This window comes from Delphinapterus leucas, chromosome 1, assembly GCF_059928025.1.
Source record: "Delphinapterus leucas isolate spDelLeu-1000000601 "Yukka" chromosome 1, BTC_Dleu_Yukka2, whole genome shotgun sequence".
Lineage (NCBI taxonomy): Eukaryota > Metazoa > Chordata > Mammalia > Artiodactyla > Monodontidae > Delphinapterus > Delphinapterus leucas.
The window spans coordinates 175,807,750-175,828,081 of record NC_143129.1 but is presented as its reverse complement, the minus strand read 5'-3'; the positions used below and the strand labels follow the sequence as shown (position 1 = coordinate 175,828,081).

Here is a 20,332-nt window from a genome sequence, read left to right as displayed (position 1 = left end):
GCCACAACCCAGGCCTCCTGGCTTCCAATAAGACTTGCTTAATGTACGCAGCGCTTTCTCTCTCCTATTGAAGGAATTAGTTCTCTATTTGAAAAAAGCAACAAGAAAAGCTGTTTCTTTCCATGACACTTTACCAAACAGTTATGAAAATTTAAACATCACACTTAGGACCACTGCCCAAAAGGATCTAGAATCCAGGTCATCTGACGTGTAGGTTATGAACCTTTCCAGGAAACCAGTGTTTTCCAAAGTGGATTGCATGAAAGTGAGTTAGAGAAATGCTGAGTTAAAGGAAAATGGGTTCTTTTCTCCCTTTTCCTTTGCTAACCGCAGGACTTCTCAGAACCTTTAACATGACAATCTGGAGGAGAAGCTCCTAGAAGGTAATTAGAATGCACCACGTTTCCTCAATTGTTTGCTGTCCTTGTTCCTCAAGAGACTCAACACCAAGGTGAGCTGACCAATTTCATGAAAGTCGGGGAAAGTGTAAGTTGCATCCAGGAGGAAATAGAATCCATCCACTGAGCAGAAACAGGGGTCAGCAGTGAAGGAGACTCTCCCAGCCTGCCTATCTTGTTTCGTTTGTGGATTAAGCCTTTGCACGGCCCCCCCTGTACATCTTGGCTCTGCCCCCCACAGTATTCCTACTTTTCTCATTAGTGGAGGCAACAGTGCACAGCGGCTGAGGGCCCTGGGCTGCTTGGGTTCACAGCTTGGCTCCTTCACCACTACCTGGTGACCCTGGACAAGCTGCCGAAGGCCCTGCTGTTGCTTCCGCCTAGTAGGGACGGATGACAGCAACAACCTCGGAAGGTGTTTTCTGAAGATTTAAGGAGATACAGTCTTTGCCAGAGGCTACAACTATTTTTCAGAGTTTGTTCTTTGCCTTTTAAGGTTTTTTTTTAATTAAACTTTTAAGTTAAATTTGCATATTTCAAAGCCATCACGTTGGCATTAGCTGTTATGCCTTATAAAGGCTCCCCCCCATCTCAACATCAAACGTCATTGACGTTTTCCCTGATTCTTTCATGTTCGTTTAATATTAGTTCCTTAATCCATCAGGAGTATGAGTACATGCCGTGCAATAGGTATTCAGCTTGTTTTCCTTCAAAACTATTAGCTGTCCCAGCAATTTTACTGAAGAATCAATTCTTTTCTTGCACTGAACTGTGACTGTCACTTGTAATACACCCTAAGTTCTTACATCCCGGGGCCTGTTTCTGAGCTCTCGGACCGCATCCGCTCTGCCCTTGCTTCCGACCTGTGCAGGCTCTTCACGCACGGCCGACCTGCCTTGTGGGAAGCCTGTTCCTAGGTGGCATGTTGTTCTGCTGTTACAAGTGGGATTGTGCCCTCCCATCCCCTGGCACCTTAGATATTCTAACCAGTTTATGCTGGTGTGTATGCTGACTTTGGTACATTCGATTTAAAAGCAGTCACTTTCCGGACCCATCCCTTTAGATCCTGCAGTGCAAGAACCTGCTTTTCCTAAAATTTTTAGACTGGCTTAATCAACTGAAAGAAGATATAGGGACATACTACTTGGGTGTGCGCAACATGCTTTTGTAAGGAGCACGCCACCCCCCAACACACACAGTGCACACCGTGTGTGTGTGTGTTTTGGGGGTGGAGGTAGTCACCTCGGCACAACTGCTCCAACAGCCAGGCCAGGCAGAATCGGCAGCACTTTCTTTGCTCATCAAACTCTGAAGGGGCTTCATACCAGGAGAGACAGAAGAGAGATTCTACACGTCTTTTTTCCTGAGGTACCTAACAAGTTCCACGGTGCCTACCCTGCCCCCATCACAAATGTCTTTTATAGTTTCACCTTAGAAGACAGTCTGGTCCTAGCAGGACCTATGAGAAATGACATACTGTGATGTCTTCATTTTTAAAGACAGCAATTCAACAGACAAGACTCTCCTCTTGGTCACGGAGCAGGTATGGGACTCATCGGGTGCTGGAGCATTCTCAGTTTCATCTATAAAAGGGGACCCCCCCCCGCCACTCGCTTCACAGAGCAGCCGTGGAGATTAAACAAGGTAATGGATGAAATGTATTAATAACGAGGACCATATATATCAGTGCTTCTGACATCTGATGGATCTCCATGAAAAGCAACTTATTTTCCTATGTCATCCATTGAAAAAGATTTTATGAAGAATGAAAAGAGGGGAGAAGCAAATTCTAAATCTGAGACCCAACAAAAAATAATTTTTATTTTGAACTCTATAATATCCTCTGAAAAATAACAAAAGCATACCACTGGGTGGCTGACATTAAAGGGAATGGGAGACAACTAACTTTCAAATTACCTAGCTCTGGAGAATTTCAAGCCCGCAGCCATAGTGGGAAATCTGCTTCGACTGTTCTAGAATGCTCAGGAGAGTCTCCGGGAGCAAAGCCGCCCCTGCTCCCTGAGGAACACACACACACAAGAAAGCAAATGACCCTGTACTCTTCTCCTTTATTCATTCTGTTTCAAGTTTTAACAGGTCTGGACTGCATGGCTCAGGAGGCAATTCACGTCCTCCTTAACTGGATCAAATGAGGGTCTATTATTCTGCATATAACAGAACTCATCAGAATTTCAAATAACTTCCGGCCATATCTATGGGGCGGGGGTCGGGTGAGGGCCCCCCAGGAAGCCCCGTTTCCTCTTTCTAAGCAAATCATGACATTTAGTCCTAGTTTAGAAGGGCTGCCTAGCTCCACCTTGACATAAATCACCATCAGGTGGCAGAGTCCTCGCCTCAGCAACAGGCTGGGGTCGTGAAAGGCCACCTCCCTCCGCAGAGACACCCTGGGTGGGGAACAGAGGGCCGGTCCAGCACCCTGAGTCCGGGGTCCGCTTTCTCCCTCGGCCTTGCTTTAGTCACTACAGCTGCAGTCCATTCAAAGAGCAAAACGTTTGCATGAAAAGGCTCACCACAACTTTCCAAGGGATGGAGTTCATTAAAATACTGCTGGGGGCCCTTGGCTGGAATGCTTTTTCGCCCTGTAAAACCGAAACTGCAGCACAGTTGCCTGTAGGAAAGCTCCGAACGAGCTCAGAAACATCAGTGCGACAGACTGTTTTCAGGGTTCCCTGCATAATTACCGACTCTTCCATCCATTCCCCTGCGCCTGCTCCAGAGACAACATCTGGCCTGGGGGAGAACAGTTCCCTGTAGACCTCACCACAGATGCAAGAGTGGAAGCCAAGTGCTCCCACCTCCAACAGAAACCCACAGGCAACTTGCCCAGGTACTCGCCTGGGCCTGGCGGGCCTACTGAGCCCTGGCCCCAGGGTCGGGAGCCCCTCTCCCCTCGGCTCCCAGGGGCCGACAGCAGGGAAACGAAACACTGTGGGCAGGCCCGGTCACAAAGCCCGGCTGAGCATCTCCAACAAGGTCCCAGAGCACCAGGGCATTGGGATGCAGTGCCCTACTTCCTGGACAGCCAACTGGACTCGAGGCTTCGGTGAAGAAAGCGTTCTTTTCATGTTAAAATGTCTTGCATGTGGGCATGTTATGAACTGGGATGCAATTCTTTTTTAAAAAGACAAAACATAAAATTCTCTGCTAGAGGCAGCCACTTTTGGCTTTGCCCTCAAAACTCCAAAGATAAGTGTTTGCTCTTGTCAGGAACATTTTGTCAGGAATGCTTTGGGAAAAGAATCTGAGAAACAGTAAGAGGCCAGGCGGAAGGCGGCCAGCAAGGAGGCAGAAGGGAGGGCGAAACTCACCGGAGAGCCGAGACTACTTCTACGCAGAAGTGAAGACAAATAATCATGCCTGCTGTGATCTGTGACGGAGGTACGGCGTGCAAAGCTGGCGTGGCCAAGCCTCCCGCCTTCCAGAAAATCTTGCCTGAATTCCCCACTAAACATCAGCTCTGCGGGGCCAGGCCTTTCATCTCGTACCCCCGGCACCCAGAATGGCGTCTGGCACAGGGAGATGTCAGATGCTTGTACGAAGAATAACTCAGTTCTGCAACTCCTGACAGTTGTCCTCAGAGCTGATTAGCTGGTCCAGACCCAAGGGCTGAGAGGATCCGGCCAAGGTCATTTTTATCACGGATCAAGCTCTAGGATCCCAGCATTTTTTTCCCCTGTGGAAGAGAAGGCGAGGAAGAAAGGCTGCACTTCTTCCCGGGTCGGGCACCGTGTCGGATTCATAGGAGGTGCTCAGTAAGTGTTGACTGAATCCACTCACTTTTCGCCTATTTAGTCTAAGACCTCTTCAGAAAGAAGACATTTTAAATGCTGTCTTTGAAACAAAGGAGGAAAACATGCTGGTACGAGACTATTTTAAACAGTGACGGTAACTGGGAAGCCAGGCAAGAAGAAAATACGGGCCTGGTCCCTCTTGACCACAGATGAACCAGATCACGTCTGGCCTTAAGGTCCCCGGGCCCGGCACATCTTCAACCTCTGGGGACAGAGCTGAGTTTGAGTTGTGAGTTTTACCCCACACAGCTATCACTGGGAAAATCAGTTCCAGATTTCCTAGGTTCAGCTATTAGGGACTGGAAACTAACAATGCTTAGCAGAGATGAAACAGATAATCAATGATATTAATGACTGTTAAATAATAACATCAGTCACAAAGGAGTGTGAGCCTGGCTCCACGGGCTAATTCCCGCACGGAGAGCAGGTCTTGGCAGCACCAGCTGGAGGTCTCCACTCACTGGTTCAGGATCCCCCACGTCTAGGTGCGCCCCGTGCACGCCAGCCTTCTAGTCTGTCAAGTGGTAATCTCCCTGCGGACCTTGCACTACCTACAGGTGGACAGTTTCTGTGAGCTGTTCAAAGTACAGGCACTGCTGAGGCTGGCCCTTTCTATTTCTGGAGGGCAATTCTGCTCGCTAAAAAGAACTATGCTGAAATGAAAACCGATCAAGTTCTCAACTCCCTGGTCAGAGCATCAGAATGGCTCTTCCACCTCTAACCCACAGGCCTGGCGGGATGGCCTGGGTGCTTTCCCTCTCGTTGGGGGACACCCAAGAGCTGGATCTTCGGGTGGCTATAAGCAAAGTAGAGAGAAGGAATTAAAAAATGAAGTGACCGAGGGCTTCCCTGGTGGTGCAGTGGTTGAGAATCTGCCTGCCAATGCAGGGGACACGGGTTCGAGCCCTGGTCTGGGAGGATCCCACATGCCGCGCAGCAACTAGGCCCGTGAGCCACAACTACTGAGCCTGCGCTCTGGAGCCTGTGCTCCGCAACAAGAGAGGCCACGACAGTGAGAGGCCCACGCACCGCGATGAAGAGTGGCCCCTGCTTGCCGCAACTGGAGGAAGCCTTCGCACAGAAACGAAGACCCAACACAGCCAAAATTTAAAAAACAAACAAACAAAAAAACTTAACCTGAGTTGCCAAAACTCAGGTTAAGATAGTAAAAATAAATAAATAAATAAAAATGAAGTGACCAACATTTGCAAGCAAAGACTCTTCCACTTGGTTAAACAGATTTAGGTCTATTTTTGGTTTGCTCTTAAAAAGGCAAAGGACGGCGGCCTGCTGGGTGCCAATTTGCAGAAACAAACTCCTTCCTCAGCTCAGGGCTCAAAATACACCCCAGCGGAGAAGTTCTGGCTCTTGCTGCCAGTGTGCAGAGTAAAGCCATAGAAGGTCAAAGTTTAGGAAGCCGAGGGAGCATCTTAACGTCATATGATTCTTGGCCCACATGGACCTGTGGGTATTTCTGAAACAGCTTAACAACGGATTTCGGCTGGCTTCACTCTAGCACAATGGGATTAATATGTAATAAAATGATGTTCTGGCCATCTTGCAAAGGAAGGTCATTTCCCACCAACCAGAGCAGGCATCATAATTCCAAGCAGCGAAAGCTCTGACGGCGGAAAGAAGAGAAAAGAAAACCGATCTGGCCTGATAATCGGGCTGCCTCGGCCTAGCTGCCAAGCACGCGCCACATTTCTCTTGAATACTCCCCTGTAATTGGACCACTGGTGGACCGGATAAGTTCCCCACATTTTCTCTGGCGCCGACATCCAAGCGAGGCCGTTCCCTTCATGGGGTTTGCTGGCAAATCCGGACATTCTCGTCAGTCTTAGAAATACAACCTCCACCTCCCCGTCATTACTTGCGGCAGGTGAGCACGGGAGGAGTGACTGCAGTGCTGTGCACCGGGCCAGGCGTTAGCCGCTCTGAGAACGTCTGACTGATCCCAGATTACACGGAACAAAGGCCCGGATGCACTGCTTCTAGGAGACCCGTGACAGGGCGAGTTTTCTAAAATTACAGCTTTGGGAAGGAACTAAAACTACAAGTGAACTTCAGAGCCACAGCGGTACACTGAGCACGAACGGACTCTTACAGGAAAGAAAGAATTTTGCAAATCCAGTTAAAAAGAAACAATAGCAAAAAACAGAACAAAACGAAAACCAGTCATTCCCAGGGAAAATGGAAGAAAAACAGCAGTGATGAAAGAAAAACATTCAAAGGAGTAATTTCCAGGACTACAAAACCAACCCAAATGCTCCTTATGCATTACAGTGCATAGCAGGGGCCTCAAACGGCTTTTGGAGCATGTCAATATAGCTTTAACGAGGCCATGCCTTACCAGACCCTAATTCAGTGAAAAGTCAGGCTCCACTTCCATTTCGAAACTCATCACACTTCAAATTAAAAAATTAATGAGAATACCAACTCCCCAGCCCATCCTGGATGATGGGAGTCCATCATGGCCTCTTGCTCAGCCTTTGGAGGTAGATGGGGCTCAAGGCGGGTCCTGCACAACCTGGCGAGGGCAAGTCGGTGCCTTCCAGGCTCTCCAGGAAGCAGCGGACCAGAGCGAACTGCGCAGTCTGAGTGGCCCGGCTCAAAGTAGGGAACGTCTTTCAAGTCTCTGGTTTTCTTTTAATTATGTGAACTTTAAATTATTTTCCATAATACATCTATGTTTAAAATATTTCAGATTAGAAATGAATTAAATTATTTAACATTTTCCCCCCAAACAGGAAAGACAGACAGATGAGGGAGACACACCATATTTAATCTGCTGCTCTGAGTGTAAGTGATTCGACCTAAAGGTACCCAGCAGTTATCCTGGCAGGAGGATTCCCGGTGCTGCTTGGTTGGCCAGAGTACCACCCTGCTTCTTCCTCAGAGTCTACGTCATCCAATAAAGGTGCAGCGGTCTTATGTGCATTAGAGGGGTACTGTGAAAACTAGATGAAATGATAAGTAACACAAACAGCAGCATCCAGCTCAGTCCAGAGAACACAGCAGGTGTTCAGCAAACGGTAGCTGCCGACCCCACAACCGACATCCGCCTCCACCCCCTCTCCAGTCACGTTCTACAGATGACAATGTTACAAGTGGGAAAACAGCGCACTCTGACAGTCATCTCGGGAACGTCACATACTACACATCGCACATCAGGGACAGATACAGTGTGGGATGTCAACCTGGGTCTAAGTGTCCTCCTGCAAACTAAACCCTCAGGACGATTCTCTCACCCAGTATTATCTGGCCAAGGTGAAGGACGGCTCTTGACACGGCTCTTTCATTCACCATCAATGCTGTAATTTCCCTGCTGAGCCCAAGTAAAATTGGTATAGACAGCAATTGGTATACCAGCTGACCAGGTTTCCACAGAAGTAGCTACACACACATCTCTGCAACAGTGACGAGCGAGTCACAGAGAAGCAACACAGCTATAGGAAAACACTTCAGTTGCCATAAGAACAAAATAGCCTGTGAAACACCAAGAAGACTCCACTGAGAAAAATTTGCTCATCTCTTACTTCTATTCTTGGTCTATTTCTAAAGTACAGTAATAACTGAATTGGCAAACTAAATTTAAACGCAGCCGGGCACACTGTCATGCTCAGTGGGAACACAGCGTCAGCCTCTGCAGCTGACCAGGTCAGGGACCTGATCCACCCACGGCTTCTGCCCACCCACTTCCGCATTTGCTCAACCAAAACTCTCCAACCAAGAAAAACAAGCCACACCGCACTTCCCAGGCTGCGTCTGGCGGTGCTACCTGACAGGATTGCTGAGAGTTAAATGAGAGCTAAAGCGCGAGGAGAACGCTTCGCACAACACACCGTGTCCAAAGTGCAGGATGTGGGCTGATGGCAACAATTCCACATCAAATCCAAGCCCTCCTGCCGACTTCCAAGGATACCTCCTACCCATCCAACTTTATATTGCATCATTTCCCAACAGAGACCGTTCCTCTGACTCACATTTCACACGACCATCCAATGTTTGAGCCAATGTTTAAAAATTAGGATCTTTCACATAAAGCTCCAAATGTACGTATGGCACCCCCAGAAAAATCTGAGAACAAGCCACAGAGCATCAGACCCCACAGGGCAAGAAGTGACAGGAGCAAAGCGCCTGCCGGCCAGACCTCTTCTTTACATCAAGGCCACTTCAGCCATCTACATCGCCCCCCCCCACCCCCTGCCCCAGGGCTCTGGGTGTGGCATTTCCCCCCCCACACACACACCATTCCGGGCATATGGTGGGTTCCCTCGCATCACAATTCAGCATTCTGTTCTTTGACAGTCATCTAAAACGGCTGGGCAGGTAGCTTTGGTGCTTCCATCACAAGCACCTGTAGCTGGCTTTCTCATCAGGGCTATGTACCTTGAGAAACCTCCTCCACCTCATTTCCTGAATTATTACATGGAAAAGCAAGCAAGTTGACAACTCCATCCACAGGCTCGACTCTGTTCAAAGAGCTGCCTCTCATTGGGAGTCTGTGTCTCTATAAATACACAAATAGTTGCACAACGGACCTTGCAGACTGCTGCGGGGAGAGTTATCTGTGAATGACATGAGTCTCCTGCAGTCACGTTTTCCCCTAGTAAAACTGTTCTGAATGCATACAACAGAACTAAATGTATCACACAGCATATGAACAAGTTTTCAAGCTACTATTTTAAAAGACATCTAGTTGATGAGCAATGCTTGGCAATTGATAATTACACCCAAGAAGATGGGGAACACAGTGAAAAGAACAGAGGACGACCTGGGAGGGCTCAGGTTCTGACCCGGAGCCAGAACTCACCGGCCAAATGATCTACTAACTCGGCTGGCTCTTGGGGCCTGATTTTATTTTACTTCTTTTCATTATTTACCATAGCTTTATAGGTGTTTTTGAATACTCTGAACATTTTCAAGTAATATTATGGTGCCAGTTAATCTCTGGCATCATTTTGAGACCAATCATTCCATATATATGCATGAATAAACAAATAAACATTTTAAAAAGTAGATGTGATGAGCTCTTTAAAAGCCCATTTTTGTGTTTTATGCCATTTCAAAATAGAAGTGAAGCCACCAAAGCATTTGAGAGGCTAGATTTTTGTACTGCTTTGGCTGGAGAAACTTCCACAATGGCAAAGAGACTAGTAAAGCCTGGAACCAGGCACTGCTGAACACCTGCTGGATTTGTGGGGCCTCTTCTTCCCTAGGCCTAAAGGTAAGCTTCTAAGAGTGAAAAGAAGGCAGCTGGGGGAAAGGAACAGGCAGTATCCACTTTAGAGCTCCTGTCTTGGGCTCGATTTACATAGGTGGCACTGAAAGAATGACAATCATAGGAAACCCATCTCCTCTCTGGAGGAATCTCATAACCCACTGGTGGTGTCTAGTTGGAGACAGAGGAGGTTTCTTGTGTGATCTGAATTGTGTGTGGAAAAGGGTACACAAAAGCAATCTAGTACGAGCCCCAGCCCCAAAGAAAACCATACGAACAAGGCACATACCAGGTCTATCAGGTCGCTGAGGTTTTTCTCGATCTGCTGTGGAGGCAGGCGCCTCATCAAGTCCAAGGCACAGTCCAGCTGCTGATCACTCTGTCAAAGGAGAAACAGGAGTGTCTGGGTCACTTTGCCAGTAGAAACACCAAAACCCCCCTTTCAAAAGCATTCTGGCAGCTGCAGCTTGCCCAGGTACCCTGAGACCAAAGAGGTCTGCAGTGGGCCCTCTGGCACAGCTCCTGGGGGGAGACTAGCCAGTCCCTCCCGGATGGCAGTGTCTGTCTCAAGTGGAGGCATCCAAAAAACAGTTCAGCATGTGGAAGTGGGCTGGAGAGTTTGGAAAGCTGCCTTGCTCAGTCCACGTCTCAAAGCCTCATCAACTTCCTTCAGCAGCTCTCCAGACCGGCAGACGTATTAACTCCCAACTGGTCCTGCAGTGATCAGGCTCGAGCAGCAGGTTAGGCACTGTTCTTTGCTGTAACCTGGACATGAACGTCAGGAAATGTCACCTGACCAGGTTCCCTGATGAGCTCCAAGCCAGGGACAAAGCCAGGCAAAGAACAAGCGGCAAGATGCGCACAAACGTTTAAGTGCTTCAGTCATTCTACTGAGGCTGGGCCCATCTTCCCAGGTGCCAGGCCCCGGCAAAACAGACCAAGACCTGAAACACCTACAGTCGAGAGCTCGCTCTCGCTGGCAGAGTGAACAACAAGTGCGTAAATCGGGTCGGTGCTGCGGCAGGGGCGCGGGAGGATAGACTCGTAAATCGGGTCGGTGCTGCCGCAGGGGCGCGGGAGGATAGACTCGTAAATCGGGTCGGTGCTGCGGCAGGGGCGCGGGAGGATAGACTGCCCTCGTCTCACGATAATCTCTCCGTTTGATACTCACGCAGCAGATATTTACCGAGGGCCACCACGTGACGTGCCAGTCACCGCAAACATGCAGTAAGTAATGGAGAGAGGAAGGAAGGAACTGAGCGGGGTGAGACCGGTAGAGCGTCTGGCAGGGTGCAGAGTACTGATTCAGTGCACAGTGGGCTGTAACACAGGAGGAAGGCCAGAGGCTCGAGAGGAGCAACGAGAAATAAGGTGGGAAAGGTGGGCCCAGGAAAATGATGAAGACCACTGCACGCAACGCTAAGAAGTGCAAGTAAGGCGCATGGAGCCCCCAACACGACTAACCAGAGGCACTGCCTGATTTGTATCCTGAATCTGCTCTGCTCAGACCAATCTCAGGATTTTTGAAAGCCCTACATCAACACGCTTAAGAATCTTTATAAAGTGTACAAGGTAATCCTGGAAATGCCACATTTGGCGGTAATGAAATATAACCTTTGAATCCAACCATCTGCACTTCAAGGTACATCAACCACAAACAGGCTGTGGGACGCAAGGACCCACTTTGTATACACCAGAGACGTAACACATAACACATAAGTTAACTGGAAGCAGTTTCACTCCCAGGTAATCGATGTGGCATATACAGCAGGCTGTTTTTGGAAAAGAAAACAAAAACAAAAAACCTGTCCCCTGCTCAAGATGGTTATCGGTGACAGTTTATTCTGGGACACACAACAAACTGGCTATACCCTGCAAAGAAACACACACACACTCCAGAAACCTTAGAGCACTTGTTTTCCTTAGTGAAACATTCTAGCAACCAGGTATTCCCTACTTGTGCCGTGCCTTCTATGCCAGCCAAGGCCACGGGGACATGGGTGTGGCCAGCTGACATGGGGAGACATTTTAACATCACTTCTAGGGTCAAGAACACAGATAAACTGATTTGACACTACAGAGACTTATATTCAGTGCTCTGTTCTGCCATTCATTAACTTAGGACCTTGGGCAAATTTCTTAACCTCCAGGAACCTCTATTTATCCTGTGAAACCGAATAAAGGAAACCACATTTAAAATGGAGTCAGGAGGCCAGAAGGGGGAGCTCTCGAGCACCAGCACTAGGCATCAATTACACATCCCAACAGGAAGAGAGGGACCTTGTATTGCCAGCAGGAGGAAAGATTTCTCCTTATCCAGCAGCGAGCCCAGGCAATGGGAAGCCATCACCACCCTGAACTCTCGCCTTCCTCTGATGGACATTCCTTCTAAGCAACCCCCCCACCCCAACTTCATTTTTCTCTATAATGTTCCTCTCCTTTGTTTTCTGGACTTGCCTATAGTCTTTGCTATTCCATCCCTGAATTGCAATTCTCTGCAATTGCTGAATAAATCCATTTTACGGGTAAAATAACTGGCTGTTTTATTTTTAAGGTCAATAATCCATAAAATGGGAATAGTGTCTACTTCACAGGCTTGTTGGAATGATCTGATTAATACCTGTGAATTGTTTAATACGCAGTAGGACACATTTGACTGGGAGTGTTTTCTGGGTATGTGTGCAAACACGTGTTTTAATTTTTAAAATGTAAGTATTTTATAACGTTTGCCCCACTCGACCCAACCCAGAAATCTTTTTGTGTGGACATTAGTTTTCCTCCTTCCTCCCTCCCTCCCTCCCTCCCATCCTTCGTTCCTCTGCACCAGGTCTTAATTGCAGCATGCGAACTCTTAGTTACGGCATGTGGGATCTAGTTCCCTGACCAGGGATCGAACCCAGACGTCCTGCATTGGGAGCGTGGAGTCTTAGCCACTGACCACCAGGGAAGTTCCTGGACATTAGTTTTCAACTACTCTGGGTAAACACCAAGGAGCGTGATTGCTGGATTGTGTGGTAGGAGTATGCTTCGTTTTGTAAGAAACTGCGAAACCATCTTTGGAAGTGGCTGTGCCATTTTGCATCCCACCAGAGTTACTGTTGCACCACCTGCCTTTCAGCTTTTGGCGATAACAGAATTCTGGATTTCATTCATTCTAATAGATGTGTAATGGCACCTCATTTTAATTTGTATTTCTCTCGTCATGTAATGTTGAGTGTCTTTTCATGTGTTTATTTGCCATCTGTACATCTTCTTTGGTGAGATGTCTGTTAAGGTCTGTTAAGGTCTTTGGCCCATTAGTTTACACCTTTTAAGTAGTTTGACTGAATCTTTTTTTTAATATTCAAAATATTCAAAATATATAATTAGCTTTACAACTAAATATCAGAAAAAAAAAACAAGAGTCCCCCAAGAAGATACACAGATAGCCAACAGGCACATGAAAAGATGCTCAACACCGCCAAACATCAGAGAAACGAAAATCAAAACCACAATGATACAACACCCCACACATGTCAGAATGGCCATCACCAAAAAGACCAGAAACAAGAAATGTTGGTGAAGATGTGGAGAAAAAGGGACTCTCCTACACTTCTGGTGGGAATGTAAATTGGTGTAGCCACCATGGAAAACGATATGGAGGCATACATAATGGCAGTCCCATTTTCCATTCCTGCCAGCAATAAAGTAATTCTACACTGAATCTTTAATCCAGAACACAGTGGGATGTTCAGAAGGGATTAACTAGAAACTGAGTAGTGTATTATAGTCTAGGAAAAGGAAAGTCATAACTTGACCAGAGAAGATCAACATGAAAAGACACTATTTTAACCCTTCCAAGGAGCCTGTTCACATGCCCCCAACCCCAATACGCTGACCACGGCCGCACCCTCCAAGGGTGCCGGTAGCATGAAGGCTTCCTTCTGGACAGTCCTCTGACTGGATTGAGTTGAAAGCACTAAAATACTACTGCAAAATGGTCTAACTTGTATTTTGCATTAATCCCAACAATCTTAATAGGAAATATTCACTACAAATTTCTAAGGCTAAGGATGTCTAACTAGCATTAAATTAGAAAATGTGACTAAAAGCTTCCCATAAGCCAAGCAACATGGGAAAGCTTAATGACAGCTTGTGAAAAGTTAAAATTAGAGTTAACTGGAGCCCTTGGCTTGGGGGGTGGGGGTGGGGTCATCCCAAATCCTGAGGGTCCCAAACGGGAAATAGCACAAGAGAATGAAGAAAACATGGATGGTCCACAGCTACGTACAACAACATGAGTGGCCCCAGAAAGAGAATGATGGTGGGGGAGGGGAAGCAAGTCCAAGGGGACTACCTAGGATGCTCAAAACCCAGCAATCCTGAACTGTTATTTAGATACACACACACACACACACACGCACAGTGTGCGTGTGTGTGTGTATGTCTGTATTTTAAACCAGTATAGCAAGGCTTTCTTTCTTATTAGCTAAGACAAGAGAATGTTAAATACAAAATTCAGAAGAGTGAGAAGAATAGTTATAAGGCAAGAAGCCACTAGGGGAAGACGAAAGTTGCTATTCGTCTAAGTCTTGCACAGAATAATGGATTCAAGGATGTTCATAATATCATGTTGCTTAAACTTACATATATGTTAATATGTTCCTTTATAGTTATCAAGGATCTAAATATTTTTGAGTTGATATTTGTGTATTGTGTAAGACTGGGGTCCAGTTTCATTCTTTTGCATGTAGCTGTCCAATTTTCCCAACACCATTTATTGAGGAGACTGTCCTTTCCCCATTGTATATTCTTGCCTCCTCTGTCATAAATTAATTGATCATATATGCATGGGTTTATTTCTGAGCTCTCTGTTTCACTGTCACAGTTTCACTTCACTTAATATTTTTTAAAGGTAATAGAAAAAAATACAAACAAGAGCAAACAAGGACAGAAATTGGGAATTAGGAGCTCAGAGTCCAAAGTTTGCCCTGTCACTGGATGTCTGTGCAAGCTAGTCTGCTCACTTAACCTCATGGTCTGGGATTTGGGGAGAGGGCCTCTAAGAGTCCTTCTAGTGGGCTGTGCACTGTATCCCAGCCTAAGCGCAGATGCACCCACCACACCCACCCTGCCCTTCAACAGCCCCCTGCAGGCCAACAACTAGGTTTCAATTCAACAACCAAGCCTTGAGTGCCGGCCATTGGCCAGGCCCTGAATCAGGCCCAGTGAATGAAACCTAGTCCTGACCCTCAAGGAACCATCCACAAAAGAGCCTATCATGTGAGGCATATGATCATATGAGGCAAGTGTGATGTCTAGAGCAATGGGACATAGAAGCTGCAGAGATGAGACATAGCTCACAATACACTGATGTGCACTTCTTCACGTATCAATTATATTCCTAGGATTTCCCGGCTTTCCATTATTTTGTATACTGCCACCCCATGACCAAGGGCTCTCCACGTGATGGCTCCTTTGAAACCCTAACTGATCCTAGACACTTCCCTCATAAAACAAGCTTTCCCAGTTCCACCTTCCATGGGTGGCGTTTTCCAGGTTGAAAGGTAAATAGTAAAAGAATGATGTACTTCCCTGGTGGTCCAGTGGTTAAGAATCCACCTCCCAATGTAGGGGACGAGGGTTCAATCCCTGGTCGGGGAACTAAGATCCCACAGGCCGCGGGGCAACTAAGCCGTAGCGCCAAAACTACTGAGCTCGCATGCTGCAACTACTGAACCCATGCACTCTGGAGCTCGCACGCCACAATCAGAGAGAAGCCCGCACACTGCAACGAAGAGCCCGGGCACTGCAACGAAAGATCCCACCTGCCACAACTAAGACCCGATGAAGCCAAATAAATAAATAAATAAATAAATAAATAAATAAATAAAATTTAGGGGAAGAAAAGAATGACCATTTCACTTCACTCTCCATAATTCTCTGCCCATTCAATTAGTCATTCAATAATTATTTGAGGGTTTCCTAGGTAACAAGCACTGTTTTTGACGCTGAATGGTTAACATAATGAAGTCCCTGTCTCCAGGAACTTATGGTGTAGTCAAAATCTATACAGAAAAAGACAGAAGATGAGTCCTTGTTAGGATGTCAGAATACGGAGGGGACAGCTCCCCTGCTTTAAGCTGGTGAGGCTTCAAGGTGTCAGTTTAGATTTTTGGTTGTGTTTTTTCAGAATATAAACTGAGCTGGGGAATGTTTCACTTTCTGTTCCTTTTTCACATGACTGGAAGAAACACACAAACTGCTTAAAAATGACAACAAGTAAAACAACTGTTAATACAGACTAGAACAATTTTTCAGAATAAGAAATCAAATAAAACACTACAGCTTAAAAAATCTACTAAGGAATTTTCAGACACTGGGTAGTGTTGCCAGCAATTTGCAGAACTGTGAAACTTGGCCTACTCAATGAACTAAAAAGGCAGAGGCTAATTTGGAAATCATCACCTAACAACAGCTATTCAGTCCCCAGGCGGGGATGCAGAGAGCAGGACATGTCCCAACCTGCAATAAACTCAAAAAAGCTTGATACAATAAACACACCAATCCACAAAAATGAAAAACGTTTCACAAAGGTCCATATGAGTGGTACAGGGAACTGCAAAAGATGCCTCAGAAGAGGGGGTACATGCACCGGTTATCACGGGCTAAGCAGGGGTGCCCCGGGCAGACACGGAGGCAGCAGGCGCAGTGAGATGAGGGGAGGCCAGGAGAGCCGAGGCGCGCTCGGAGAAAGGCAACGCAGTGGGGTGTGGCCCTGGTGCAGGGCCCACAGCAAGGCTAGGTTACAGCCAAGCCCTCCCTCTGAGGGCAGCGGTGCCCTCAGCAGGCTCCGGGCTCCGCGGAGCTCCAAGGCCTGGGGACAAAGCCTCGGTGCTCCCAGCTGCCTTGCGTTTGTCGACTTTATAGGTACAGCTTGCTTGGCCCTTAAAAGTTTAAAACGTGCTTCTCCAGAAGGGATTAGGAGCCCCGGAAGATTTTCCCACAGAGGACTGAGAGGAATACTGTCGTGTTGTAGAAGGTGAAGCGGATTACGGTTCCTTAGCAAGCTCTCCCACCCCCTCGCCCCGTTATAACGTGACTGTCATTCCTCCACTGAGAGGTGGAGTCCGCGTCCCCTCCCCTTGGAATGGGGAGAGTTTTGTGACTGCTTTTATCAACACAGAATAGCAGGATTCACCTCTGTCACTTCTGAGCCAGAAAAGAGCATCATCTTCCACCTTGCTTGGTGAACACCCACGCCTGAAGCCCCCAGCGGCGATGTAAACAGCGCAACAACTGCCCTGAGGCGGCCTTGATGTAAGGAAGAGCTACGGAGCCCAGGTGGAAAAGCCACGTGAAGAGACCCTGTGACTCTCAAGTGAGCCGCCCGGACAGCCCCGTGCTCCAGCCTCAGCTGTCTGACTGCAGCAGCCCGGGACCCCAGGCCAGAACCAGCCAGCCAAGGCTCTCCTGAGTTCCTGGCCCCCCAAAACCACTGGAGATGCATAATGTGAGGCTTACTGTTATTTTAAGTCACTAGGTTTTGGGGGCAAGAGGGTCAGAAGAGGGGCCTCCAAAGCAACCAGGGCTCTGGCTGTAGGGCTGGAGAGGATGGGAGGGTCAAAGACTTTAAGAGGCAGGATAGACAAGCCAAGGGCACCTACTAGAAATGAGAAGTCTGAGATGACTAAGTTTTCCAGTGGGGACCACCTGCTAGAAGATGATGCTGCAGCCTCGCTGGTGTGTGTATGTTTGTGTGTGTCCTTTTAAAATAGTGTTTGTAATTTCAAGGACAAGCAGTAACTCAAACCACTTGGCTTTCCGAGCATAAGTCCTACGTGGCCTGCTCTAGTGACTGGCTGAGGCAGATCAGTACTTTTTTTTTAAAATTTTATTTATTTATTTCTATTTTTGGCTGCGTTGGGGCTTCGTTGCTGTGCGCGGGCTTTCTCTAGTTGCGGCGAGCCGGGGCTACTCTTTGTTGCGGTGCGCGGGCTTCTCATTGCGGTGGCCTCTCTTGTTGCAGAGCACGGGCTCTAGGCGCACAGACTCTAGAGCGCAGGCTCAGTAGTTGTGGCACACGGGCTTAGTTGCTCCGCGGCATGTGAGATCTTTCCGGACCAGGGCTCGAACCCGTGTCCTCTGCATTGGCAGGCAGATTCTTAGCCACCAGGGAAGTCCCCAGATCATAGCATCTGTCTATACATAAACAACCAACCAAAGCTTCAAGGCCTTCACAGTTTGTTCTTAAATTCATCAAGGCCTTCACTCGTTTACATTCCCAGGAGGCTTAGAAAATACTTCACAGACAACACAAAGGTAAACTTCACTGGAGCCCGGGCTGATTTATCACAAATTTATGGAGTCTAATCTAACCATGGTTTGTCTTGTATAATCTGTGACCCAACAAGCAACTTTGTTTAATAGTTGAATCTGTTTTCTGCCATGTGGCTCAGGAAAAGTTTGTCCTGGGGGCCATTTGGGGAAGATTCACAGGCCAGCCCAGCCAACCACTCATCTGTAGGTCACTCTGGAAAACTGCACAGTTTGGATTAATAAAAAGGTAAGTGTTTCTTCCACTGACTGAGTGTCCTCTGGTTGAATCTTCTGGAAGGGACACAGCGATGACAGCAGCACATAGAGGCTGATGGCTCACCAAACACAAACACAAGCGTTCCCTTGGGATGACTTTCCTTCCCATGGGAAAATCCAAAACCCTATACCAAGTTAATCAAAACCACAGTGAAAGCCCATTTGGCAGATCAAGCCTCCTTTTACCTTTTGGGGTCCACTGTATATCATCACAGCTGGGCCAAGGTCATCTTCAACATAAAATTAACCATTTCAAGGTGAATTAATTCAGTGCCTTGGGTTAATGTGGTTTTGAGCACTGTGAAAACAATCACTTTACGAGTCTCTGCTTTAAAAAAAAAATTCTGCCAGGGGAGTTCCCTGGCTGTCCAGTGGTTAGGACTCAGCATTTTCACCGCCACGGGCCCTGGTTCAATCCCTGGTCGGGGAACTAAGATCCTGCAAGCTGCATGGCATGGCCAAAAAAAAAAAAAAAAAAGAAAGAAAGAAAAGAAAACCAGGTTGTTGACACAATAAAATTCTGGGTCAAAAAAAAATCTGCCAGATCACAGAAATTTAGGTCCGGATATACTTTTCAAGTTTATCTAAGCCCTGCCCCATCATTTTACAGACAGCTAATGAGGTTCAGAGAAAGTTGTGCAGGGTCACACAGTCAGTGGCAGAATCAGCACTTGATCCTGTATCATGATGAGAGGTTGCTACTACACCCATGCCATCTTTCCACTTGATTCAGTCAACTGCTGGGTGACGTGGAGGCACTGGGCACACAGAGCTGAACTACTGAGACGTGGTCCCTGCCCTCCAGGAGCTCGTGACCCAGGGAAGAAGACAGCCAGAAAAAGATGCAAGAAAGAAGGACTGCACCGTCCTACTCTATATTTAGAGCTATCCCATTATCACAGAGGCACGGGGCACTCCTCCCAGTGACCTCTTCCAGATAAGCAAAGCACAGCTGGCCCTCTGTCTCCAGGGATGCGAAACCCTCGGATACAGAGGGCCGACTGTAATCATTGTTCTATGACATTTTATATAAGGGACTTGAGTGTCCTTGGATTTTGGTCTCTGCAGAGGGTCCTGGAACCAATCCCCCGTGGATATACTGAGGCGCAAATGTACCAACTTTCTATTAATCCTAAAAGATGGGACTCCCTCTTAAATGTATTATAAGGTCCATGTTTTTACACAGAGGACAATGCAATGAACACAGTCATACCACTTTTCACTGGCCAAGGACACCGTTAGGAGTGCCCATTCCTGGAACATGGCCCTGTGTCTGTGTTTTAAATTTTTCTACCTCTTGGACAGGCCATCAGCTACACTCCCTCATCTAATCTGCTATGGATTAGGAAATTAGAAGCCTATTTGTTAAAAACAAAAAGAAACAAAAGAACACGGGAAAAGCCCCAACTTTGAGAGAAGGAATAAATCACAGATTCATAAATTGGGGTCCAGAGTCATAGTCCCACAGTTTGTGAGCACCTTGACAGTGTAGGGGTGTGTGTGTGTGTGTGTGTGTGTGTGTGTGTGTGTGTGTGTGTGTGTGTGTGTGTGTGTGTTTTAAGGTTAAGGGCCCACAGCTTTCATCCTTTTCTCAAAGAAGTCTAAGCCTGTAAAGGCACAGACGTGATCCAATAATAAAAGTTCCTATTCTTCCACTTAACCTGCAGGGTGGAAGTAAGCAAGTCATCACTTAATCCCCTGGAGCTTCAGTTTTTCAAACCTTAAAACATGGGCCTAACAATGCTCCACCCTGCGGGGCCACTGGGAATGAGGTGAGGTGTGTGGCGCAGCATCTGACCCTCGAGGGCATCCCCACAGGGCGTCCTCTACAAGCGCCAGGAGCTCTCCCAGGATTGAAGCACATGGCGTATCTGCTAGAACTTTAACAAAATAGTTTTTGGGTGCTCAAGGGCCCTTTCCTCCCTGATTTTTTGCTCATTTGACACAAGTTTTCCATTTAGGCTGCCAGGAGTCTCTAGAAAGGCAGGCGGAGTGTTATTTCAGTTTCCAAGTCATTACCAGCAAAGGAGAGCAGACGCCACAACTCTCCCCCACTCACAGCAACCGCGCTCTGTTTACGAGGAGTGCACGGCTCCCCTACAACCAGAGTGGGAGAAGGGACACAACTCCTGGGCAGAAAACAGTAGTAAGAGCTGCCCAAAGCCCATATTCACCCACAGAAGATCCTCCGCCCCCTCTTTTTCTGTTCTGTACTATCCTCTCCTTGTTTGGCCTTCTTTCCAAAGTCCTCTGACCCATCTCTCCAGTCCGGAATGGCACCAAGAAATATTCCCGCCATTTCGCCTTCTCCCTAGTTACCGGTG

General features: G+C 47.3%; 1 protein-coding gene across 2 annotated transcripts in view; it reads right to left on the bottom strand.

Annotated features, from left to right (window-relative positions):
- The window catches only part of CAPZB (capping actin protein of muscle Z-line subunit beta), a 131,920-nt gene that overhangs the window by 64,529 nt on the left and 47,059 nt on the right, over positions 1-20,332 (bottom strand). For both annotated transcript variants that reach the window (XM_089899848.1, XM_089899855.1), the window contains exon 2: positions 9,724-9,813. In XM_089899848.1, the coding sequence (XP_089755974.1) occupies positions 9,724-9,813 (90 nt within the window). The remainder of the gene's footprint in view (positions 1-9,723; positions 9,814-20,332) is intronic.